Genomic DNA, 27589 nt, shown 5'->3' with positions numbered 1-27589 from the left:
CAGGTTTACCAAAATCAGACTTGCAGTCATAGGGGCCGGAGAGATGATTCTGTGGGTGAAGATGGAGTGGCCAGCACGACACTGAGTTCAGCCTCTAAACTCCAAATGGGGAAGAAGAAAACCGACCTCTGCAAATTGTTCTCTGTGCTCCACAGGTACACACGCCTCCCACTTCAAATATGTGCACACGTGTAAACAACAACAACAAACTCAACTGCAGCCATGAGCTGAGTTAAACCCTAACAATTTAGTACCAGGTCATTTCAATTCCCTGATAAGTGGTTTTTCAGCTTACTGTTTTTTGTTAAGTTAAAACTGCTTGGGCCTGTCTATAAAAAGAGTTAAAAAGTAAATCCCCCTCCCCCAGAAGTTTTTAATTGAATGACAAAATTAAATACAGAAATGCATTTTAAGTGCAAGTATCCTTCTCCTGTTGCCAGAAAACAACTAACAAAGGGGAGTTCAGTAATTTCATAGGCATATTTCCTCACTCTCCTTCACTGGAACACAGTCATTTGCATGGCATAATAAGCTGTAAATTATAAACACTTTTACATAGCCTGCTGCAAAGAAAAGTCTGCCAGTTTTCTACTATATTGGCTACTGTTCAAGTGATTAACTACAGCTTTGGAAAGAAGGGTGGAAACTTGTTCTGTGTCTCAGTTTGCTGGTACTCTTATGCACAGCCTCTAAAAACCCACTGCATCATTATTTGCAATGGACATATAAATAATTACAGCCAAGGAATTGATGCTCCAGGTACTACAGGACACAATTACCCCTGGACAGCAGTGAATCTTGCAGGTACAGATCATCCAAACTGCTTTGAAATGGCGTCTCCAAATAACGTAAGTGGAATATCAAAACTTTGTAATACCAAAATGTTCAGCAATGAGCATGTAAGGACTAATGTCAAAAGACATGCATTTTGGTGTCCATCTATAAAAGTGGTCCATTAGATATTATATCTAACTAGGACAGAAGTCTAGTTGGAAAAAGGAAAAACAACAACTGGTTTCTATGTTAAAGAAAATACTCAGGCATCAGTATTCCCCAAAAGATGTAGAAATGGACACTGGATATTGCATTTGGCTTTGGACTCTCACTAGTCAGCAGACAACATTCCCTTAAGAAAAAGACTTAAAAGACTCTTAGCATCAAACAAACAAACAATAAAAAAAAAAAAACCCGACACATTTATGCAGCTGAGTTTTGCTGTAATACAGTCAGGCAGGCTAATGTATATTGTGTTATTTATATATGATCAACTAACTCTCAGGATGAGTACATTAGTAGCTTAGCCCGCCTGCTTTTGGTGGTTAATTATACTTGTGTTGTAAGAGGCTGTTCTTATATTGTGTTTTTCCAGACACTCGGGCAAAGCAATGGCGTCTGATGTACAGAATGTTGAACATAAAGTGCCTTCCCCTTTCACTCAACATGTAATTGCTGTATTTGTGCATGCTGTGTAAGTTGGAAATAACAATAAAAAGTTAATGAAGAAAATAAGTACTGCTTGTAATGAATTAGTAATACTGTTAGATTTGTATGTGCATTTTACTGTTGTAAGGATAATACCGTCAATAGAAATATGTAATCAAACTACACGTTTTCTTGAAATTGCAAGATTGTTATGTCTAGTAAGTAATAAATAACACTTCTAGAGGTTTCTATCAATAATGTGAATTATTTAACATCTTATGGAACTACTAACTTGGGACTTTTTCAATTGATCTCCAAACTACTGGCATTACAGTGTTGATATAACACCACTTTTGCTCAAACACTACTAGCTGGATTTCAGGCAGAAATCTGACCCAGAAAACTTCAAGGGAAGCTGGGAAAAAGTCTAGCCGGGCACTGGGGCAGGAAAGCACATGCGTTTGCTAAATTTGTATTCCGTTTGTAGGGACCATTGTGGTTTTAGACATGGGGTCTCCTCCATAGCTTGGGCTAACTCTGAACTCTCTGTGTTGTACAGGTTGGGTCTTAAACCTGTGGTCCTCATGCCTCAGTGTTAGCTTTCACGTTCCAGTTCATGCACCAACACTGCACAGTTTGTGGTTTGTTTTTTAACTGCTAGTTACAAGAGAGTAAACTGAGTTGGTTCTTACAAAACAACAATGGAAACTGAACCATTTGGAAGATTCACCTGGACCCACTGTGTTGGTAGACACTAGCACTTCTAGGCACTTGAGAGGCTGCAGCAGGAAGATCACAAATTCAGTAACGTCCTAGACTCTACAGCCAGTTTCAGGCCACCCTAGATCCCAGAGCAAGACTACATTACTGACACAGTAATACTAACAGCAACAACTACTACCTGAATTTCTTTAAATAATCATGCTACATTAGAAAAAAGAAAAATCTCAATTTATATGTAATATATATTGTACTTGGTACAAAATAGCTTTTGTACACAAAAGTATTCTACCATTACTAGAATGGAAAGTTGCAATTTTCCCCATTATGGTTAGGGACACTTGCAAGTTTAGTTGAACTTTTTTGTAATGGCGCCTGAACCTACAAGACCAGACCAGCTCTGCGGGTATTCAGCGGATGAGCTCTAGCTCCAGCTGCAGTTAGACTTTTTTTATTGGCCTTAGAATCAATTTTTTAAAGGTTAATATTGATGACACACACCCTAAATCTGATACCTTGTAGGCAAAGGGGCTTGGGTGGTTGTTTACAGCACATTTTTACAAATGTGGGTCTATGCCTTTCCCCACAGCTACACTTTTACATTGTAGCCTAAATTCTGTCTCTCTTAGCTATTATGTGATAAGTTTGTAGACACATTCACAGCATTAGTTATATCCTGAGGCCAAACAAAAAAGATCACCTAACTCACTTTGGGTCCCTTAGGTAATTGACTCAGCTCCCATTAGCTGACATCAAAGTCAAGCTAAAGAGAGAAAACCACCAACAATATAAACCCCAGTAGTTGGGGGCAAATTGAAAAGCTCCCAAATCAGTACTTTCCTCAAATGTTAAATAATTCACTGTGGCATTATAGATACAAGCCTCTAGCAAAAGTTACACTTGAATAATTATGGAAGCAGGAGACAAACAAATTGACTTCAGTGGTACAGACACAAATTGGTGGTTTCTCAAATGCCTGTGCCAAATTACTTTCCTACATTAGCAAGTGTGTGAAACACCTAGACAACTGATGATTTACCAGATCAAGTTTGATTAGAGAAAGTGGCCTGGAATTATGTCAGGATCATTCCTAAACATAATTGAGATTCTACATGCTCAAGTATAAAATTTGTTTGGATTAGTCGACAGGATGTCTGGTTTTTGAGACAGGGTCTCATTCTGTAGCTCAGGCAGGCCTTCAGTGGGATCCTCCTGCCTCAGTATTCCAACTGTTGGGTCTTCAGGCATGTGTTCCTATGCACAGCCTTACCTGGAAAGGCTTCGGTGCCTGAAGTGCACGTATTCTCTTACCAAGCTCTACGCAGACTGCTTAGAGACCGCGTGTCACGGACGAATGATGTAGCTGTTTCAGAGGACAATAAGGATGTAGATCCCTGAGCAAACATCATGGGGTAACTGCCCCTGAATTACAGAACCCCTACCATATAGAATCAAAACAGGACTTCAATCCAACGTTGTCACCCCCTATCCAGGAGATTTCTGATAAACCTTAACTTCTAGAATGGGTAGCTCCTCTATAACATGAGAGCGATTCAGTTATGAACAACTCTTCCATACACAGTAGCACTTTAAAAAGGCCATGGGGGATAATAACGTGGCTGGTGTTCATCTTATCCACATGTGCAGAGCTATCTAGATGAACACACAAGCAGACAGCTGACAACCAATCAATGGGATTCCTGAGGGGATGGAGATGTGTGGCCCATTTGCTTTCCACTGCCAATGGGTTGTTAATGATCACTCCAAGTCTTTGTGGACATTTTCCTCTCTCACAATCTCAGCTAAATTTGGTCAAGAATTATCTATAAAATGTGTAAGGTCAAGTCTTGAGCTCTAACACAGGAGCAGTGTGGAGAAGACAGACATCCCTCTAAGTAGGGATTCTCACCAGAGGATCTTAGATTCAATGTCTAGACCAATGTACAAGAGAAATGAACTATGTGAAAGAGAGAAGACAGGTGATCTAGAGTCAGAAATTCTTGCATCTGCTGAATGTATTGTGAGAAAATGTTTCAGTTTGAGATTTGTTTTCTCAAGAGCCGATAACTCTTCTAACAGCACTATAGACTACAGGAGTAACTCACAAAATGACTAGTATCTAACAACACAAACATAAATCAACTCAAAATGCTCAGAGACTGAAACAATCCCAGGGTAACCCTTCTACTGAAAATACTTGGATAAAATGGCAAAAGGTGTACCAAAAGGCACCAGCTGTGGCGTGCATACCATTGACTGCATCTGTGGAGAGCAGAGAACAACGTCTGGGAACTCCCACCATGTAGGTCCTCAGGTATCAAACTCAGGTGATCCAGCTTATCAAATGGGAACTTTTACCGCTGAGCCACCGAGAGGCCCCAACTCTGTTTTCATTTGACTTAGAATCAGAATGCCTGGGGCTGACCAGTGTCACAGTCTAGAGGGCAATGCAGGAACACTTACCATGAGTATATCCCACTGACCATGTCGTAGTTCTGACTTGGAGAGTTGCCGGCGCTGGGCCCGGCTGCTTTGGAAATGAGCAGCACCACCAGGCCCCGCAGCTGGAGGTTGTGCCGGCTGTCGTGCACAAGGCCCCTGGTAACAAGGAGAGGAGAGGATTAACACACTCGCCCATGAGTGGGCAGGTCAAGCTAGACGGTGGCTGCAACAATGCTCAAATTTCCAAGACAGAGCAATGGACTTTTTTTCTAGAATAAAGAGAACTCTAGGAGGAAAGCAGCAAGTTCAGAAGACAGCTGGTAAACTTAACAGTTCTCAATGTGGGCCTGACAATATGGGCCCTCTTCCCTTTCTGGGGCCTCCCACTGGTAACCCCTGACTGGCACTCTTTCATTTTTTTTTTTTTTTCTTCCTGGCACAGACTGGAACGAGTGGCTTTGCGAATGCTCAATAAGCTCGCTACCACGTGCTACACTCCAAGCTCTCCTTCACAAAGCACATTTGCTCAGGTATCAGGAGGATGCTTCAACCTGTTCAGTCCAAGAGCAGCAGGGTCTGTGCTGACAACTTCTTTTGTCAGTCACCAGGGACAGGTGTCAGAGGCTGTCACCTTGCTCCATAAAACAAGAACAATAGCATCTACTTTCTTGTCATGAATGGATGGGCAATGTGAATAAAGTGTGAAATGTCATGGTAGCATGTGACAGGAACCTTCCCATAAGCGGCATTCTCTTTGTTCCGGCAACCTATTTTTCCTCTTTTTTAAATATTTTCCTTCTTCTACTTTCCATTCCTAGGCCTCAACAAGTCCTCTCCAGTCTTCTAATAAATATATATGATCTCCCATAGGTTTCTACTTCACCAAATAGCACATCTCCAATGGAATTCCCAGCCCAACGTCATCTCATTGGAACATTTGTCTCTAGGGAAGAAAGAATGTGTAATAGACCGGTTGGGAAAATAAGAGAATGTTCTAAAAAGACTGTTCACAGCCAAGAATGACTCAAAGGCACACACTTAGGGACTAGACCATGCAGGTTCAACGTTCTATGGTAAGAGGTCTGCTCCTCATCCAAACAACAATGGGAAGGTACTATAGTATTAAAGCAAATGGAAAATGAAACGAAACACAAATCCACTGTTGTTGTAGAAAGATGATATGGTGGTGGGCAGGAGATATAAGCAAGTGGTATAAGGTGTCTGAAGAGGTGGCTTCTGTGATACCCACTGAAAATTATTGGGCTAGCTTAATGCATATCCAGAGATGGGTCAAATCTAAAAAATTTTTTTTTGACTTACTAGGAATATATAACCAATTCTAAAGATTACTAATCCTGAAAAGTCTGTAAATGATATTTGGGGATAAAAACCAAACCAAACCAATCAAATAAGAAACCCAACCCATTCTGAAATGGGCTGCCCTGAAATTCATTGCTTAGCCCAAATGGGCACTGACCCGAGACAATCCTCCTGCCTCTGTCTTTCAATTGCTGGGATCACAGGTGAGAGCTACATGTCCAGCTTGGTTGAAAAGCTTTGCCTCCTCCAAAATTCTACTGTAGATCACACTGAAGGCTGGCTCGCTCAGGGCTGCTCCAACACACCTTTCCACAACTAGTAATGCAACCCCGTACCTCGAGTTCTCCAACCACTGCTGTGCACTTTCTTAAAAAGGGCATCCTCTTAAATTTCATTTTAATACGAGTGTGTCAAGATGGAGGGGCATACAGAGAAGCAGGAGCTGTAAGAAAACAGCTACTGCAGGAAGCTCATAATATATCTGAATACATACTCAGTAATATACAGGTCAGAGAGAAAGGCAGCAGAGTAAAGGGTTACACAATACACGGAGAGAAGCTTCCTGCGGGAGGCTCACTACCCTCACTGAAAGACGGTCAGATTTTGTTGAGTAGAAGAGAATGGGAAGACAGGGAGGCTGGGGCTCCCTTGTCATGCTGAGGGGAAGGAGGAGGAGAAGCAAGGGCAAGAAGGGGGGATGGGAGCCGGTTCAGAAGCCGTGGGACTGCCCATTTAGGCATGATGGTCTCCTAAACAGGCCCAGGGAAGCGACAGCCAAAGGACACCACAGCGTCTGGGAACTCAGGTGCAGTGTGGCCTTCAGCAAGCAGTCTGGGGGTTTGGACAGTTTGTCCGTGAGATAGGAGTGTAATTAGCGCTAAAGACTAAATCCGAGCACGGGGCCTAATAGCATGGTGATGGCGTGTTGGGTGCAGAGGAAACGAGAGTGGAGACCTCATCCAGCAGCCTGGGGAGAGATAATGAGGGCTTTAATTAGGGCAGTGGCATGGAGAGCGGCAATGGGCACCAGGGCCCACTGACCAGATGAAGGAGACGCGAGAGAAGGGAAGGGCGAAGCAAAGGCAGGGGCCGAGTCTAACAGTCAAGCCTGCTGTTAAAGGTAATGATGCCATACTTAGTAGAGACTGGAAATAAATCTGACAGGGAACTGATGTTTAATTTCTGACATGCCAGTTTTGAATGCAAGGATTTCCAGATGGAGATGCCCAGTGGGGAGCTGGAATGGCTGTGGGTACAGATTTAGCAGGTTTCTTCATGGAAGTGATGGCTGAAACAGGAGAAATTGATGGATGAAGGTGTTGTGGAGGGGAAAAGAAGAAAAAAAATGGCAAAGAGCTAAGAAGGGGGGGGCAAGGTGTGGTAGTACATATAAGAAGTTCCCCTCCCTCCCTCCCTTCTGAGAGACATAGTATGCCCTGGAATACACTATGCAGACAAGGCTGGCCTCCAACTCAGAGATCCACCTGCCTCTGCCTCCAGAGCTTCACAGAGCTACAGAGTGAGTTCAAGGCTAGTTCTGTGCTAGAAAGAAAAACTTTGTCTCAAACTACTTACCTACCTACATATATACATACATACATGGAAATGAAATATTGGGGATTCCTAGGTTTAGGGGACTTAGGAAGAATTAGTAACCAATATGAAGGAATGCATTCTACCCACAAACAGAGTCTCCAAGACACGGGATAAAGAAATATACACACACTAATGGTGGGAGCAGGGGGCTGCAATCATATAAGGAAACTAAGGCCAATGGCTGCCTTTCAAAACAGTGTATTGTACTGGCTAGTTTTCTGTTAACGCAACACAAGCTACAGTCATTTTGGGAAGATGAAACCTCAGTGGAGGAAATGCGCCACCAGACCGGCCTATGGGCTGATGTGGGAGGCCCCAGCTTACAGTGGGCAGTGCTGCTGGTCCTGGGCGCTATGAGAAAGCAGGCTGAGCAAGCCAGTAGACAGCAGCATCCTCCATGTGCACTGCATCAGCTCCTGCCTCCCGGTTCCTGCTCTGACTTTTCTGGGATGATGGGCTACAAGATATTAAGATGAAAAAAAACTCCTTCTTCCTCCAGCTGCTTTTGACCATAGTGTCTTATCACAGCAATAGAAAGCCTAAGGAACATATACTTTGCTTTTAAATATTTATTTGTGTATGGGAATGGGTGGGCGAGTACTTACACTGGGTCACAGGGGTCAAACTTGGGGTCATCAGGCTTGGCAGAAAGCCTTGCTTTTACCCCTGAGCTATCTCACCGGCCCAGTGGCTGCCTGTTTGAGGGGCTTTGAGGGTACTTATGATAAAACTCTAGTTCACATTTAACACACCAAGTAATAGAAATGATAATCGCATCAGCTGCTTTCTCACAAAAATCATGTCAAGGAGGCTTAGGAAAGTTTAACCATTACTGGCCACATTGGTCAATTAGTAACGGAAATGCCAAGGTGTAAACAGGATTTGGGCTTGCAAGCCCAGTCTTGAGACAACCATGCAAGATTTCAGGTAGTCACAAGCCTGTATGTATAAGCAACCATTCACATCTATTGGGACCGGTGAGTGGTCCAAAACTCAGGCAAGCCACCATTGTGGTGGTTCTCACCGTCGTGGTGGTTGTCACCGTGGAGGTGGCAACAACCCTTTCACAGGGGTTGAATATCAGATATCACGTTTATCAGATATTTATATTACTATTCTTAACAGTAGCAAACTAAGTTATGAAATGCAATGAAATTTATGGTTGGGGTTCACCACCACATGAGGAACTGTGTGAAAGGTTGCAGCATCAGGAGGTTGAGAACCACTGCTCTGTGGCTATGACAAGGTTGTGATTCGTCCAAAAAAACAAGTGTGATTGGTCCACATACTTCTTCAGGTGTATCGAGTCAGCTAGAATATATTCCCCTAGGCTGCCTGCACTCACTTAGCAATCTCAGGCTTCTCCTGATCGACTTCCAGTAGCACCAACAGGGCTAGTAACAGAAAGAAGCATCAGAAACAGAGGACAGTAGGAGGTAACAGCAGAGAGGTCCTGTTGATGGTGGCCAAGCTGAAGGGGCCAGGCAGCCAGCTGTTTGATGGCCGAAGAAGCAGAAGCAGCTGAACGGTCCAGAGTGGCCAGGGCAGAAAAGAAGGGTAGGTAGAAAGAAGGTAACAGAGGGCGGAGGGCAGACACTCCTGATGGAGAACAGGCTGCAAGGAGGCAAAGGTTCCGTCACCAGAACACCGTCAAGTCTTCAGGGCCTAGGTACCTAGGTCTGCCCGGGAGCTGCAAGGCCATGGCACGGGGAAGGGCTGAGAAGCCCTGATTTCCCAGGCGTACGCAGAGCTCGTAGTCCTAGGGCTGAAGACCCCTTATGGAGGCTTGCCTAGGAGTTTGAGGACTAGGGCTTGCTGTTGCTTCAGCCTGCACACTGCTGCGACACTGTACTGCTGAACAGTGGGGGAAACTCTGGCTGGCAGAGGCCAGCACCTCAAGAGCTCCCTGCTGACCCATGACTCTATGCAGGTGGAGCAAAAGGGGCCCGGATGACTACAGCACCAGCTAATCGGTAATGCTGTATTATGTAATATGATAATAACAACGTTATGTACTAATAATACAGCCATTCCAGATTATCAATCAACCGGTAATATTGCCAATCTGCTCTGAAGTCCTGAGCCCCTCTTCCTAAATTATGACTCCTTCAACCGTGCAGCCACACAGTACGAGCCCCTATAATACCAACATTTGGGAGACAGAAGCAAGAGAACTGTGGGCCGACAGGATTTTTTGGTGTGTGTGTGTGTGTGTGTGTGTGTGTGTGTGTGTGTGTGTGTGTGTGTGTGTTCATGTGGAGGGGCAACTTGTGGAAATCAGTTTTCTCCTTCCAGTGTGTGAGTCCTGGGGATCAAATCCAGATCATTAGACTTGGCAGCAAACACCTTTACACACTGAACCCTGGCCCTGTTTGATTTTGGAGATAGAGTCTTACCATGTAGCCCAGGATAGTCTTAGATTTTCTTCCTTTGTGGCTGGGATTGCAGGCATCTGCCAACACTGTCTCAATTCATTTCAAAATAGGCAATGCACAGAAGCAAGCCCTGAAACAAAGCTAGCCGTGAGCACAGTGGAGTGTTGGCAGTGTTGGCCTTTCAGGTCTGTGCCCAGCGTCTCTGTGTTCCTGCGTTATTTTGTGTGTTTGAAATATATTTTTTTATAGTGATAGAAAGGACATGCTACCAAGCAGAAACAGAGACAGTATTAACTAACAGGTGAATGTTTTATTTTCCTAGTTGTCTTCTTCTTTATTTTTTTAAAAGTATGGAGAAAAAAAAAAAAACCAACAATCCCTGTATTTTAAAGACAACAGAAAAATTTAAAGGCAATAAGCTTTCTCATTTGAAGAAATATAATAAAAGAACCCATATTTGATGATTCCTAGAGAACTGTACTAAGTGCTTTAATTTTTTAACATTCAAACACAGAGCCACAGTTTAAATGGTATCAAAGAAGGCGCGCGCGCACGCACGCACGCACGCACACAGAGAGAGAGAGACAGAGAGCTATTTGATGACAGTTTACTCAGTTGTAAAAGAAAATCTAACACTCATGAAAGTAGTTTTAAACTACTGTAATTTGAGAGTCACTAAAAATAACCTGGATGTCACAGATTTGTATGAATTAGCAGAAGAGCTAGAGGTTAATTTCCATCGACAAAACGACCTCAATCATATTATTACTGCCACCTCTATCCTAAGACTAAATTGTCCTGGACTTGAAACGATTTTAGGGCCTGAGGTGACCAGCCTTTAGAATCTGTGAGTGATAGCAGCCACTGACATGGCTTGAGGCCCACATGCACACCCCACCTGAATTAAATCCCTAAGGAGGCCAGTGCCAAGAACTGCTTCACCAGAGCCCTCCTAACACTGCAATTAGGTTTGATGGGCATGTGGCAGAGGACAGACACCTGGGAAAAAAAGAAAGAGAGCAGAACAGTGAGTGGGAGAGGAAATCAAGCCAGGGGCTTGGCAGAAATGAGTACTGACCACCAGCAGTTTACTGAAATAATTAAGTGTAAACCAATGTCGAAAGGGATCACCTTGGCAGATAGACATGCCTACCAACTTAAAATTAGACATACAGCTAGAAAAAAACAGCAACGGAGATATGATAATTGAATATTTAAAAAAAAAAACTAATGGGATGAAATGTAGCAATTAAAAAATAATATTCAACTAACTGAAAGCTGCTCAATGATTTCTTAGAATAATTGCTATGTATAAACCCCCTTTGCTCACTTCTTAACTTAGTGTTGAGGCTAGGGGTCAAGAAGATGGGGGTCGGCTGGACTACAATCATCCCTGCACCACACAGACACAGACTCAACACCGCTGTGCCGTCACGGCTGAGCACTTCCCACTACCACAGTCTGCCCGTGCAGAGAATAAGGCAGCCAAGTTTCCAAAGGACTTCATGCTCTTCTCCACACAAAGTATCAGTTACGATAAACCCCACCACTCAGATCAGAAAAGCTAACTGCTCTCAGATTAATCTTCCAACTTCTATGACTTCACTTGGTCTCCTATGTAGGTAAGTTTAACATAGACTCCTGCAAAATGTAATGCATATTTAGTGCTAAGAAACTCAGTCTTCCTTGCTACTGAAGAGGTGCAAGTGTGCATAACTGCAGAAATGTATACCTGAACAAGGCGGACAGTCATGTAGTTAGTATTCACATAGTAAGCAGAGGAGAAAGCCAAATGTAAAAGATGCAACAGCAGATGGAGGGAACCAGTAAAAAATCATCAAGTTGGGGGGAAATGGTGATAAAATTTACAGAGAAACAGATTAATACCTCAAGGGCAAATTAGGAGGAGGATAGCAGTGAGAAGTGCGACAGATTCGAGCAAGAAAAACGTGATTTCAAAAGTGATTGAAAAAATAAGACAACAATATTATTGCAATATTATGGTTCAGAAGAGCAAAAATTTTAAAGGAAATCTCATTAATTTTTCCAAAGTCAACACTAATTTAGGATACAAGAGACCAAGACTCGGGGGAATTCCAAGTGACAAGGGTGTGGGGCACAGATTATGTGTGGGCCTCTCCCACATAAGCGTTTCCACCAGAGAACTATGACTGCCTGCCTGAGCTCAACCCATCAGCCCTCATAATCAGGAATGTTGCCACCTAATTAACTTCGAGACCTTGTAGCCATTTAAAATGGCCACCAACGGAGGTGGTGGAAGGAAAGCATTATCATAAGACTATCTCTCAAACTATGTGTCAATAGAAAAACACAATTCAATTTCCTAGAGTTTCATTTACATGCCGGTTAATGAGCAGGATGGCACGTGCTCAACACAGAGCTGGTAACAATAAATTACGTGCAGGTTATCCCAGCCAATTGACATCTCAGAGAACAGTAGCAGTTGATCGACTAAAGAGAGGCAAGGAGGACTCATTCACAGATTGCAAGTAGGCAGATCCTTTCGTTCAGCAGTGTCTACCAGCTTCCATATGTCCCAACTCATCTGGTCTTAACAACCATCTCTGTGCCGGTCATCACTCCTATTCTGTGATGGGGACACTAAGATTCATGGGGATTGTCAGTTGGTGTCATCAGACACACTACAAGCTTGTATTCATGCACACTGGCTGTCTTCCTAGGCAACACTCACTATAAACATATTACAGCACCCAGACTTTCCTACAGTTTTATCTCCAGTGTTTAGTACAATGTCCTATACACAAAGACATTCACCTTTGATGAAATAATGATGTATCCTGTCTAAAAGTACGTAACTGACAAGTGAGACACCTGGGGTAATTTGAAATCTGCCTCTGTAGTTCACATTCATCCAATGCAGGAAGAGAATGCATGCAACAGAATTAAAGTAAGAGTAAACAGGGATGGCGGCTTTAAATCAGGGCTTAAAGGTACTCCATGGGTAAGAGAAGTACAAAAAAAAAAAAAAAAAAAAAAAAAAAAAATTCATTTTTCCTGCATATTGCTTTGAAATGTTCCAGGTCTGATGTGCTGAGAGCTGGACCAATAGAAGGGTGTGGCTTCTTCCTCAGTTAGGGGATGCTCAATGAGGCTCCCAGGCAGGAGCTACAGGGGAGCAGAGGCTCCTTAAACATGGCCACAGAAGCTTGAATAGCTCCATTCACAAGTAGACCTAAAGAGTTATAGCACAAAAGAGTGCTGTGCAGTTGAAAACTCAAAATCTTTTAGTGTAACAAAAAAAAAAAAAAAAAAAAAACAAAAAAAAAAAAAACAAAGCCTCGAAGTCTGAAAGAGAAGCTGGGGTCTAGCCCCTGGCCAAGGAGTGTTAAAACTGAAATAAGGCTCTGAACAGGCCCAGCTTGTGATCTATGGCTCTGTGCCCTTCTGGTGGGCTGTGATAGTCGCGCTGCTAAAATAGTTCACAAATTCACAACTTTGGGGGGGAGGAAATCATGTTCTCTGCCCACTGAGTATCTTGAGCCCCTTTTTAAAAATTGGGAAAATATTAATTTTCCAGAGATATAATTTATACACATTCTGTATTTTTATTGCCAGTAACAGAAATATAGAAAACCTGAATTTGAAGCTTAATGACGTAAAGCTTTGCTCACTTTTGTTCTACCCTGTATGAAACAAAAACACATGCATTTTGTCCTAATATGTAGTAAAATCCAATTCTGCAAGGCAAGTGCTTTACCAGCTGAACCAGCTTAAACAATCCACTTTTAAAAGACATAAAGGGTTAGAGAGATGGCTCAGGTTAACAGTGCTTACTGTTCTTGCAGAGGACCTGAGTTAGTTTCCCAAAACCTAAATGGTGCTCATAACCAGCAATAACTCCAGTCCCCGAGGAGGATCTGAAGCCCTCTTAAGGAATCCGGGGTTCTTGTGCACATGCGGTACACATAAGCTTACACAGGCAAATGAACACAAACTTAAGCCAAGCTTTGAAAAGGCAGCAAAGGCTGACACTACAGCAGCGAAGCCTGGAAAACGCTGACAACACTGGTAATGTTAGGCTGACATTTCTCCCACAGTTTTCCCTCCTAGAACGTTACTGGTCAGCTGACAACAGCCTTCATTTCACTAGGACCCAGGTTCAGTTCTCAGCCCCCACATGCCAGTTCACAACCATCTGTAACTACAGTTTCAGGGAATGCGGTGCCTACCTCTGACCTCCACAGGCACCAGGCACAAATGCAATGCACATACGTACATTCTGGCAAAACATCCATACACATAAAATAAAAAATAAACACATTAAAGAATAGTGTACATACTTATCCGACTTAGTGTGCAGGATTACCACAAACACTAATAATGAACACCCGGCATATAAAATACAATGACTTCTACTGTTGTTATCTGAATGATCAGTGATCTGGGTTGTGGCAAAAGTTGGAGCAGATGCAAATATTTCATCTGCCACAGTGCAGAAACGTTAAGAATAATTTAGAAGAATAAAAATAAAGTGTTTTAAAGAAACAAACCTTGTGAGTACACATAATAATCATTTTAGGTTAGGAAACGTTAGTAAGAATGGCATCTACTTTACTTCCTTATTCCCTAGGCAAGAGTCTCAAGAATATCAACTGATCCTATTTAGTAAACACAACAACATATTTTAAATGTATTTATTCCATGCGTATGTTGGTGTGTGTAATAAGCATGTCTGAGTGTCTATGACTGACTTTCGTGTACGTCTGCATGTGTACAGAGGCCAGAGGAAAACGTTGGGTGTCATCCTCACAAACACCTCCTACCTCCTTTGAGAAAGGGTGTCTCATTGGTTCAAAGATCACCAATTAGGCTACGCTGGCCCAAGAGCTCCAGGGACCCTCTTGTCTCCAGAGTTAAAATCAGCCATGGGGCACCAGACTCAACGTTTTTATGCGGGTTTTTGGGGACTGAACTGTGGTCCTCAGGTCTTTAGCAGCCACATGTTTAAATGTCTCAACAATTCCGCTTAAGGCCACGAACTCTCTGCTACATAGTCTTTGCCACATTCCCTCGTGTGACAGCCGTGGCTATGAACATACATGGTTAGACAGTGTGGTTCCAAGCGTCTTTCCTCCACAGGTATCATGTTACACTTGTTACCTCGACAAGCTACTTTTTATTGTCTTTCCAATAAAAACAAAAACAAACATTTATTGCTTGTAAAACCACATGTGGTACCTTTCAATAGGAGCATTTTCATTTGCACCCAGTTCTTGAAATTCTCAAATTAAGATTCTGAGGTAAAATATCATCAGTCTTGGCATAAAGTTTACAGGGGGAAAAAAAAAAAATACTTTTAGGAGAGGAAAAAAAAAAGCCACTGGATGTTTTAAATTTTTTTTTTCTTCATTTCTGGAAAAAGCTTATGACTTTAAAAGATTGGAGAATTTAAGCAAACACTCAGTGGTTTGGGAAATGCAGTTTCCATGGCAACCAACATGGTCTTCTTTATATAGCATTATAAACAGATGGTAAAGAGTGGTCATGTTTGTTTCTTTGCCAGTATATCAATAAAACTGCTGTAATTCTGTATTGAATACACTTAAACTATTTAATAAATTCAACATACTAACCACAAGATGTAGTAATTCAAATGAATATAATTAACTGGTATCTGGGGTTTTTCCCTTTTAATAAACACATGAAGATCTTGAACAGTGAGCTCACTATACTCCACACAGGCAACAGTCTTCCTTGGCAAGATGCTGCACAAATGTTTTCCCAGCACTTGCCATGCAGGGCGGGTAACCACAAATATGAATCTGATGAGGAGCAAGTAACGATCGAAACAACAAGAGCAGCACCCTGTCTGCACTGATGCTCCTCTGCCACGCTTTCCTAAAGAATAAATAAGAAATTAAGAAATGCAGAGTTTCCTTAACCACCTCCCCCAAAAGGATGTAATGCAATATTGTTATTTAAAAATCTATTTCCATTCCATGTACATAGTAATGGCTTTCAGAAATACAGGTGCTGTGAATTCCACTGTGGTAACTTGCTAGCAAACTAAAAGCAGCCAAAAAATTATGAATGTGATCAGTCTGCCAATAAAAGCTGGAGCAGCCATTCCAGTGTGCATTAGCAACGTGGGAGAAGCACTTAACCTGTACCGAAAGAAGTCAGTCCAAAGGACTACGCAGGAGGCAGAGGCTCCACCGGGCCCAGGAACCTTTTTACTAAGCCCATCTTAGATGTACTACAATGCATTCCCAAGCTAGGTTTTAGGATGCTGTTGTGGGATATTTGCACACTGTGACTGGTTTAATAAAAAGCGGAATGGTCAATAGTTAGGCTAGGCAATATGTAGAGGCGGGTCTTCCAGGAAGAGAGACGAAGCAGGAGGAGGGATCTAGGCCCATGAGGAGACATGGAGAGGAAATAGGAGGCGCAAGGTAACACCATAGGATAGAATGTAGACTGATATAAAGGGTTAGTTTACGTTATAAGAGCTAGTTGGGGACAAGCCTAAGCAAGAGACGCCAAGCTTTCATAATTAATAAGAAGTCTCTGTGTCGTTATTTGTGAGCTGGCGGCCCAAAGAAAAATCTAACTACAGAATGCTTTGCTTTCAGAACAGCTGGGACAATACTGCTATTTTTAATTATATAAAATGATCACTTGTACACATTTACAAAAAAATATCTGGTAAATGGTATTTGTTCTAAATTCTTATCCTATAAATTCCTATATCATGTCTGCCAGTAAGTTTGCCCATTTTTAATCATTTATAAATTCTACGTTTCTTACACTATAATTAGTCTATCAGAAGTGAGATACTTCGCTATACAGGACAAGTCATGATGGTAATGGGAAAAGGAGATTAACTGGGCAATGTGGGATGAACACATTATGATTCAATAGAAAAACAAAATCTTTCCTTTATAACGGTAGACAGAGCCCTGGGGGTGGGGAGGGAACAAACTTCCACAATTAGGGCTCTAACATGCAGGAGACTTCAAACCACCAGTGAGTGTGGTCCGCCTCCCCGTACCCCGGCAGAAGATGTCTCACACCACCACTTCGTCCCCACGGGACACACACCTCAGCGCTGTGCCTCCTTTCTCTGAAGACAGCAGAGGGAAAAACACTGTGCTGACGGCCCAGGACTGAGGCGTGAAGACCTTGCCCCATGAATTATTCCAGACAGCACTGTCTACGTGTCAGAATATCATTATCAAGGGCTTAAAATTAGTTCCTCCATAATGAACAAAACAAACGCTGTCCGTGTTCCCATTCTGGATAACTCCCCGAGACAATCAGCAGTGCGACTCTTGTCATTTGTGAAGACAGCATGTTCATTTTTCTTTCAAGGGCGACCTTTATAATGCACTAGCAGTAATGAAAATCCAGGTGTTGGAAGTGCACTGACGTGCCCTGTCCCTCCCACCCTGCCCCTGCTCCCAGCCACACCTGTGATGCAGAGGGTAGGAGGCTGAGAGACAAGAGAGTCCTGTGACTGGAGCCCTGGATGCTGCAGACTGCTGGGCAGCGATCTCCTCTGAGACTAAAAACCTTTCAACTTAGAGGGAAGCTTCTTAAGATACAGGACTCTGAAGCGACCCAGCCCTTCTGCCCTACACGCGTGTGCACGCGTGCTCGAGACACCATGGTGGCATACCGGCGGCAGGATGGACTCAGCTACATCTGGCTCTCGCAGATCTGTGCGGAAGCAGCGGGGGATGCCCTGAAGACGGAGTTCAAGGCGAACGCAGAGAAGCCTTGTGGCCGCAGCATAAAGATCGAGAAGGTGGAGAAGGAGTAGCTGACCCTGACCGAAAGCATGACCTGCTGAGCCTTCAAGGTGAAGACATGGGCACCTATTACGTTATGGCAGACTAAATTCAACCTCACCTCCTGGGAACACCACCACCTGTCTTGCCGATAATTCGACTATGCCAATAAGTTGACATGCTTCACTCTCAAAAATAAAAGAAGATACAGGATGTTCAAAACGAGGTGAAACATTAAATCATGCAGAGTTCCTGCCTTAGGAAGGAAACAACGGAAAGGCTTCAGGAAGTCCCTGGAAACGACAGGATAGACTGGCCCCTCCCTTCCCAAGCACACAGAAGCAGCAAGGACCGGCCTAGCCACCTGGAAGAGACCAACTGTCCAGAGAGGCAGAGGTCAGATGAACTGCCTGGAGGAGACTCAACTGGGCCAACAGGGAAGGGCACTCTCCAACCTGCTGGGCAGCCTTCAAGCACAGCTCAGTTTACTCCAGGCTTTAGTGAGCTGCCACCCATGCTGCCATGGGCTTTGGTGGCGCTGGCTGGCGGCTTTGAGCATTTCTGTTCCCGTAAGTAGCCCCTCACCCATACTCCTCCAAGTGACCCCATTGAAACTCACAGGCTCACCAACTGGACTTTGGTGTCGTCCTTACTTTGGTCTGTCACTGGTTCCCTATCTGGGATGAGCAGACTTGGTTCTTGTCTCCCTGGTACTGTGTCACACAGCACAGACCCAGAGCCAAGCTATCCTGGGCTACCTTCAGCTCATTTAATAGCCATTCCCTGCCTACCTTTGCATGTAACCTGACATCCTTGTGAATTATCAGGTAAATCTTCATTAGTGGCACATACCAGCTTAACAAATCACACGTTTCCACCATCTCAAAGGCCAAGAATGCTATCAGACAGGACCAGAAACCTACAGCAGAAGCTGGAACCAGCTGGCCTTTCTACCTACCCTTAGCTGGAAACACAGTACCTGTAGATCTATTTTCTCCCTGTATTTAGCTGGCGTTTCATCAGTCTTAGGAGAGATCACATGTGTTTGCTGTACCCTGACTCCCTCATGCTTCCACTGATGAACCTGAAAGCACTTTGATACGTTAACTTTCTTTTGTTCTCAAGTAGGAAACCACTTTCACATTCGAATATGGTTTTGGGGGCAGCTGGAAGTCATCACAGACTATGGATACTTGTGAACTCTTTAAGGTAAACGTGTGTTTCATGGCAACAGGACAGTCTACACACTTCCTTTCTAGCATACTTCTAAAGCATGCTTTAAAAGCATATTAGTACACTGTCTCTAAAGTGAGTACAAGCTAACGCAGTAACCACAGATGTTATCTCAAACTAGAAGTCCAGTGTACAGAAACAGAGCTGGTGTCCGGTGGATTGTAACAGTCTTTATCCTTATGTTTTTCTCGACTTATGAAACCAGTGCATTGCTTGCTTGGTAGAAAGAAGTAAATAGAAATAATTACAAAATTCCCAAATTGTCAGTGACATTCACTATAAGCAGGTGTGGTAAGTGAGCCCATCACAACCACGATACACAGTGGAAACGGCGTCTCCATGTTAGTTTGCTTTCTTACACTTCCATCGGCCACCGGAATGTCCACAAGCCATTTACTTGTTCCTTGAGAAACTTCGCTTGCCTCCTTGTGTATCTGGTGCTATTAAACCATCGTCGTTTTATATTGAGCCCTCATAAAACAACAAGGTTGAGGTTTGGCTCTTTAAAAAAAATTAAAATCCAGAAAATGGAGGGTGGGGGAGTGGAAGGGGGAAATACCAAGCCTAAATGCATTTAGGAACAAACAACCTATTACAGAGAATCAGTGTGTCTGGCAGAATCCTAGAGAGGACAGAAACAAGAGGAAACAGCATTTCTTAATGTCATTTAAATATGCACACAGGAGACAGGGAGATGTGCTAGGACAGACAATCAACAGGAACTCCACTATTTCTGCACACACAATAGGGCCTCATTAGTAGTAAAAGAACAGGTGTCTGGGGACCCATTTATAAAGGCTATTAACTATTATGAGCTGCTGGGACCCAGATTTATTTTAGTACTAGGCAACAGATTTTAAAAGATACAAATTTAAATCTACCCATTAGCATGTGAAAGCAATGTGCAGCTTTGCAATCTGGTTTAATAGGAAGGTATTTTCCTGTAGTCCTGACCATGAGGACAGTGACGTCCATGGGCATTTCCTAAATCCCACAGCCATCTGCATTTATACCTTATCTGAATATAAAAAAGAAAAAAAAATGGAGGAATGGCCTTTTGTTTTTACTTGTCATAATGAAACAGGAACAATCTACAAACAATCTAAAAGAACTAAGTTTCCTTTCAGACTTAAAAGGAATGATGACAAACACAGCCTTGCTTTAAAAAGCAGAGGAGGGCTGTAGACATTTAGAGGTTAAGAGCACACACTGCTCTGGCAGAGGACCTGAGGTCAGCTCCCAGCACTCACAAGGCTGCTCAATACCACCTGTAACTCCAGTCCTTGGGATCTAACACCCTCTTCTGGCCTCCACAGACACTGCACACAGGTGGCACACACACATACACAAGCGGACACATAAATACAGTGTAAAAATAATCTCAAACAATTGGGGGGGGCGGGGAGCAGGAAAGGGAATCACACACAGACCTTCCGAATGCTTATATAATTTTCTGACAGGGTTAGGAATAAGTGGGAAAAATAGCACTAAGATATTGGACTTGTGCCATATCTTATGGTGACTAAAGATCTATAGCAATGAGTATTCAAAGCCACTGTAGCCATGAAATGGTAAAATGAGGGTAAAGTTGAGATACTGACAGGAACGGCAAATACAGAATCATGATTCACATAAATACAGTGATCTTTTAAATAGAATTAATTTAATAAGGCCCAGGGCTCTCAACCTGGTATCTTTGTTGTGGGGGGACTCTACAGTGTAGACTGTTTAATAGCATCCCAAGTTCTATTGGGTGCCAGGAATAGGCTACTTCCTCAAGCTAGGGTAAACAAAATTGTCTAAAAGACATTGTCCCCACAGGATAAAAATCAGCCCTGGCTGGAAATTAACAGCTAGTGAGAACCACTACATTTTGTTAATTTCTAAACTGACAATAAGCACGAGGGTCAGCTAAAGTAAAGGAGTCAGCAGCTCTAGTACTCACTCCCTCAAACAGCTCCAGAGTGAAGGCATCAAATCTTAGGATAACTGGGCTAAGAGACAGATCATGTGTAGTCATGAAAAGCTCTGGTTTTGACTTTAGGGCTTTTGTGTCAGTAAGTTGCCAAAAAGTACAAACAGGAAATAAAGAACATGAGACCATGTTGCTAACGAGAGAGAGCTACCTTTCTTTATACTAAGGCTTGTCAGACTAGAAAAAGACCCCTCTCCCCAGCCCAGCACACACAAGGATGCTTTAGTACTCCTTTCCTACACTCCAAAAGACCTGCCATTTTGCTTGCATACAGATTTTGGTCAAGTACATTTCAAGTGTCAGGAGCAACGGTCTAGGAACATTAAATAATAACCCAGTGTTTTGTTTTGTTCTCTGTGTATGGATTTGGTGGGAAAAATAAAGTTGTAAAGTCATTCTCAAACTTTTCAGAGATCTCAGGAACACTAAGGGTATAGAGTACAGAGTCTAGGCCTAGGCATTTCACAGGACTTGTGCTGGCAAGCACACATTAAATTAACTTTGCAACATAAGTACGGGAGTCTTCTGTAGTTACTTGCTAAAGGGTGAAACACTCAACCACGGCCTGCTACAAGCAGTTCCTGATTAAAAACATGGGATGTAATGATGTGAAAGCAATCCAACCCCCCGGAGAGCCCTGTGACAGCCTAGTTTGAGAGTCAGTGACCAAACGCGGGCGGGTTCAGAATCAGCCAGAGGCAGGAGGGCCTTCCGTTAGTGCTCGCATCTCATCGTCTTAAGTAGGAGCCCTCCTTTGAAAACCACCTGGACGACTGTGGCACTGAGAATCAGTCACAGAGTCAGAGTTGTTCCTCTGGGTTCTGATGTTTTACTGGAAGAGTCACCAAGTGGTTTCAAGCTCTCACAATCAACAAATTTGTTTCCTTAATGTTATAAAAGAAGAAAGTGGTTTGCGTTTTCAAAAAGAAATGCCTACAGACCGGAAAGTCCTCCTAATACTGTTTTGACTCCATGTATAGTGATATCTCCAACATCAGCTACTTGGACATAACTTGCTACAGCTTAATTTACATACTGGGCAATATTTCCTTTAGGAAGAATAGCATTTTATAGCACACAAAAATTTAAAGCAAGTGTTAGAGATACACGGATATTTGACTTCTATAGACGACAATTTATTTTTAGTTGGAAAACTGCAATGACAAACTGGCATTTTTGCCTATAATTTACATACATTACAATATTCATGATATGCGATAAATACCCAAATCCTATTTGAAAACTTGGAAGTAGAATTTTAACAAAATTGTGCTTCACATTTTAAAGAATGTTCTCATTAAAAAACAAACAAACAAACAAGCATGCCAATTTAGTAAATGATTTTCAACTTCTTACTAATAAACTGAAATTCCTTTGACATTCCTTGAAACAATCCTAAGTATCTGTAATATAGTATACATTATACTACATAATATTATATGCTATATACATAATATACATGCCAATGAATTTCTAAATCTCTAAGTTACATTGGCATCCTACATTTTACAAGAGTTCCCGTGGACATTTCACATCAGCAGAGGATTAGCCTAACAAAGGAGCCTTTCATTGTAACAGCCATATGCCACCACACACTGCAGAGCAAAGAGTTTTGAAATAAATGATGCTCTGTGATCTGCTTCACTTTCCAATTTGTATTGCATGGGAAAATTTAGGGTTGATAATTTCTACTTGACCCTACAAGCAACTTTCCACTAAAATACTATTTCATTTGAGTAACAAACCTCTATATTTTTACACAATGGTAATTAGCCTTCCCTCAAAAAGACTAAGCAAGTGGGGCCTCAATTATAAATAACACACATGAAATATTAAATTACACATACGGGATCAGGGAGATGGCTCAGTGGCTAAGGCACTTGCTGCCTGCCAATGCTGATGACCTGAGTTCCATCTCTGGGACCCAGCCCCCACATATTGTCCTCTGACTGCAACACACATGCCCACACACATACACACACTAAATGCCAAATAAGTTATTTTACAAATTAAGATTACTTACACAATACAATCTAAATCACTAGCACTTGGAGTCTGTACGGAGATTTTGAACTACCATTATGGAAGAGCTGGCTAACGAACAGGAAATCAGCAATTCAATCAAAGGAGACCTACTGAATTCTGTGTAAGAACAGTATGAGCTTTGCCAAAGCTGCTCTGTCAGTCCAGTAGGGCAGGGAAGACTGTGAAAGCCACTAGCATTGTTCCCTCTGCCAGAGGAGACTAACTTGCTGTAACAATGAGTCCCATAACAGCAGAGATGGCCCGTGGCTCCATGGGTCTGAATAAGCAGATCTAATTAGAGCAAGCAGCAAGATTTAACAGGCTAGGGAACAGACTCCATGTACTACTGTGGGCTAACCAAAGCCATAAGAGTTGCAGCTGAGTCCAGAGAAGGCCCATGTATTCCCAGTGGATAGAGCTCACAGCATGTGCAGATGAGACACGAGTCCAACAGGGAGCAAGCCAGGGCAACCTGAACTTTCAATATGCTTCCCACCCTGCACAGAGGCTCACTGGGAGAAGCTAGAAGCTTCATTTACTGGTTTCGGATGACCAATCTTTGGCTGATCACTAAGCTAACAGACAGACACATGGGCAACTGCTAGAAAGTAAGACATAGATATGAAATCCGGAGAAAGGAAATGCAAAGCGCAGATTACAGCCCAGGCAAGCCATAAAACAAGCAGATAACAACCAGATTGAAGACAGAGAGGGAAAAAGTCCAGAACCTAGAGTGTCCAATAGTCAACAGAAAGTCATGACTCATCAGAGAAGTAAGAATACATGATCCATAAGGATGTCTTTGTTGCTATTGCCTTGCCTCATTAAAAAAACAAAAAACAAACAAACAAAACAAAAAGAAAAACTAAAAGAAATCCTGCAGGCTACACGGGCGTGTTCCTGAGTATGTGTATGTATACCACAGGTATTCTGGTGTCCATGGAAAATGGGTGGTTATGAGTTGCCTGGTGTAGGTGCTGGGTCCTCTGCAAGTGCTCTTACGCAGGGCACCGTCTATCCATCTTCCTTTAGTGAGAAATTTTAAAGTACAGAAAGAAGTCAAAAGATTCTCCCTAAACAAAGAGAAACAGTTTTGTCCATTCTAAGCTCTAACCCATGGTACCACTAGAGAGAGGATGGAGAACCCATGGTACCAGTAGAGAGAGGATGGAGAACCCACGGTACCACTAGAGAGAGGATGGAGGGATGGGAGTGGGAGACCCTTGAGAATATCACATCACAACAAGTAGTTTACAGTTCTGGATTATGCCCGAGAGTGTGGATGGGTTTGCTAAAATCTTCAGTAACATGAGGTCCAGATATTTTAGCACATACTACTGGCAAGGACGTGTACAATTCAGAGAACATTCACCAACAATTGGTAGATATGATGTTTCAGTAAAAACAATTTCTCACTAAATCATTTATACAAGATCACATTCAAAAGGGATCTCAATTTGGAGAAGACAAGACCATGCAAAGATATAAATATGCTATCAATGACTTCCCCAAAGGAGTTCATCAGAAGAAGAAATTTCCTGAGCTGCAGTTTCCACTGGAAAGTCTGCACTCAGTAGCATCTGCAAAACTAAAGAATCTTCAAAGACCACATAGTGTGGTTTACAATGCTGAACTTTAAGATCACCATTTAAACGCAGATGGAGTGCATTTCAAAGATAGAGGGAATGCTGAACAATAATGCAATTTTAATTTCTCCCTCCTTGGTTATAATCCTGAGTGTTCAAGGATCAGTTTTGTTCACTCCCCATTTAGCAAACATCAATTCTAGACACATAGATAGCAACTCTAGAATGATTAGTTCTACCACATATTCTCAAGTGGCAAAACAAAAGATAGTTCTTGATGATGCTAAAAAGATCTGGGTACCTCTGGGCCTCTAGTTTCTAGGTTGCAAACAAAGCAATCCTTCTTTTATCTCCTCAAGTACAGATGAAGCAAATGTGTTTACCAAATGTCAGCCACCTGAGCAGTACACATAATGTGAAGGTTTTCTGCAAACCACCAGTAAGGAAGGGCTCTTTAGTGCAGGAAAGAAGAGCGGTTTCCTGCTGCCAAAGGGTTTAGAGTACTTACTTAAACTTAGGTTTACAGGAAAGGACACTACATAAGGAGGAGGACAAATCTAAGATTAAACTGGACACAGCTGGTTTAGAGAACAGTTTGAAAGGAGCAGACAGCCGTCTGCAGGTCCATCTCCTCATGCTTTCATTTGCTGCCACCGATGTCAAGCCTCACCTATAATCACACAATCAATTGTCCTATACAATGATTCTAGTGCTTCCCCATATGTGAAATGCTCTGCAGCATGTTCAATAGTGTTATTTTAAAGTGAAAACACTCAGGAAGAATATGAAACCAGCAATAATACCTAAAGCCTAAGAACAAAGGCAGACAGTTCTTAAACCAAGAGATCCCACTGATCTTAAAGTTTAGGGATCTAGGCATACCTAAAGGTTACTTCAAGTAATTATCCACAGATCAAGTCAACAATTTATCAATAGCTTTAACAACAAGTGTGACACTTAGTATCTGCTGGCTTCCTTTTCTAATGCAGGGCACAATATGCTGGGACTACATATTATCCCATGTAATTTTTATGCCAAAGGACAGGTATTTCTTTCACTAACTTACTGATAAAAATTCTGGTCTCACCAAACTCCTGGAATCCAGTTGCAGAGAGGGAGGAGTGACGAGCAAAGGAGTCAAGACCAGGCTGGAGAAACCCACAGAAAGAGCTGACCTGAACAAGGGGAAGTTTATGAACCCCAGTCTGATAGCTGGGAAACCAGCATAGGACTGACCCAGACCACATAGATGTGGGTGTTAGGAGGACTGGGCAGTCTATGGGGCCTCTGGTAGTGGATCAGTATTGATCCCCAATATACAAATGGACTTTGGGAGTCCATTCCACATAGAGGGATACTCTCCCAGCCTAGACACATGGGGAAGGGCCTAGGCCCTGCCCCAGATGATATGGCAGACTTTGAAGACTCCCCATGGAAGGCTTCACCCTCCCTGGGAAGCAGAGAGAGGGTGGGAAAGTGGGTTGGTGGGGTCAGGGGAGGAGGGGAAGGAGAGGGAACTGGGATTGACATGTAAAAAAAAAAGTTTGTTTCTAATTTAAATTAAAAAAAAAAAAAGGTTACTGGAAAAGAATTCTGGACGCACAATTTGAAGGTAGGACCCTATTTGCTGAAGGTCTCACATACTTCAGACACAAGACTTGAAAGAATTGAGCTGGGGCTGATTTGGAAGTCTCCTTCCTGGGGACTAGCTAGCTCTTGTAGAACTAGAAAGTGTTATGCAGGATTGCCAAGGCAGAAAAGCAACCCATAGTCCTACCCAAGAAAACTTAGTTGGACCCCATCATTGCTAGCCATCATTGTGCAAATGCTTAGTGACTAAAGTGTGAGATCCCGTTTCAGAAAAGACCTCTAGAGCTCATGAGCGACAAATGCAGAACAAAAGATGGTCTGTGGCTGAAGACCTTTTGTCAGCAAGAACTTCTTTTCCCATCAAGTACTTCATTGTTAAAGAAGAGGTAAGCATGAGCTGACTACTAGGAAAGAAACCCCATCTTATTCCTAAGATTAATGGTGAACCAAGAAACCCTCTGTTACCAACAGCGTATGAGAGTCAAGGAAACCAAACAGAAAAGTGTTTTAAAAGGAAAACACACACTAAAGGAAGATACTTGGCCCTAGCCAGCCATTTACTAGGCTAGTAGCAAGCTGGGCTTTTAAATGAATTCTGTACAGCTGTGCCTGCTGCGGTAGGGGCTAACAGCTCCTGCAGATGCCGGCAGACACTGCCGAGCTGGCACAGCAGCAGCTTGAAGGCAAGTGTTTCTCTCCCCCATCATGCTAGTAGGGCTGAAGTCTTACGAATTTCAGGTTACACATCCATTTCCCACACTGGGGACAATAAACTATTATTACTGCACCGATTACTTTCCAATATGTTCAATATGTCAATACCGATTATGACTAAACCTAACAAACTGTAACTATACTGTTACTTTACCCACAAAAATCTATCTTGTTTGTTCATTCAACACTTTTGTTTCCTATATGTCTTAGTTAGGGTTTCTATTGCTGCAGCAAAACACTATGGCCAAAAAGTCAAGTTAGGGAGGAAAGGGTTTATTTAGCTTATGCTCCCATATCATTGTCCATCACTGAAGGAAGTCAGGACACAAACTCAAGCAGGGCAGGAACCCGGAGGCAGGAGCTGATGCAGAAGCCATGGAGGGCGCTGCTTGCAGACTTACTCTTCATGGCTTTGCTCAGCCTCCTTTCTTATAGACCCCAGGACCACTAGCCCAGGGGTGGCCCCGCCCACATGGGTTGGACCCTCCCCCATCAATCACTAAATAAGAAAATGCCTTACAGCAGATTTTATGAAAGTATTTTTTCAATTAAGGTTACCTCCTTTCAGATAACCCTAGCCAGCACATTATACGTTTTAGATGTTTCATAGGTTTTGAAAAAAATAATGCATGCTCATTATTTTAAAATTCAAGCAATTTAAACAAGTACAAAAATGTCACAATAAGGGAAATTCTTCTACAATCTACTACCAGAATTTAACATTTAGTTAAAAAAACCTAAATATCTTACTTTGCTAGTCACAATAATGTTTTGCAAAAGAAAAAGTTCATTAAAATTTTTGCATTTTCCAAAAAAAAA

The 27589-nt window shown here is 42.6% G+C and overlaps 1 protein-coding gene across 1 annotated transcript in view; it reads right to left on the bottom strand.

Moving 5' to 3' along the window:
- Pdss2 (decaprenyl diphosphate synthase subunit 2) overlaps window positions 1-27589 on the bottom strand; it is a 167033-nt gene that overhangs the window by 105036 nt on the left and 34408 nt on the right. Inside the window, exon 2 of the mRNA XM_051175586.1 lies at window positions 4606-4740. Within this exon, the coding sequence (XP_051031543.1) occupies window positions 4606-4740 (135 nt within the window). The remainder of the gene's footprint in view (window positions 1-4605; window positions 4741-27589) is intronic.

Source organism: Phodopus roborovskii, unplaced genomic scaffold (assembly GCF_943737965.1).
Source record: "Phodopus roborovskii unplaced genomic scaffold, PHOROB, whole genome shotgun sequence".
NCBI classification, from domain to species: Eukaryota; Metazoa; Chordata; class Mammalia; order Rodentia; family Cricetidae; genus Phodopus; species Phodopus roborovskii.
Note: the sequence above shows the minus strand (reverse complement) of the source record. Positions and strands in the feature narration are given on the sequence as shown.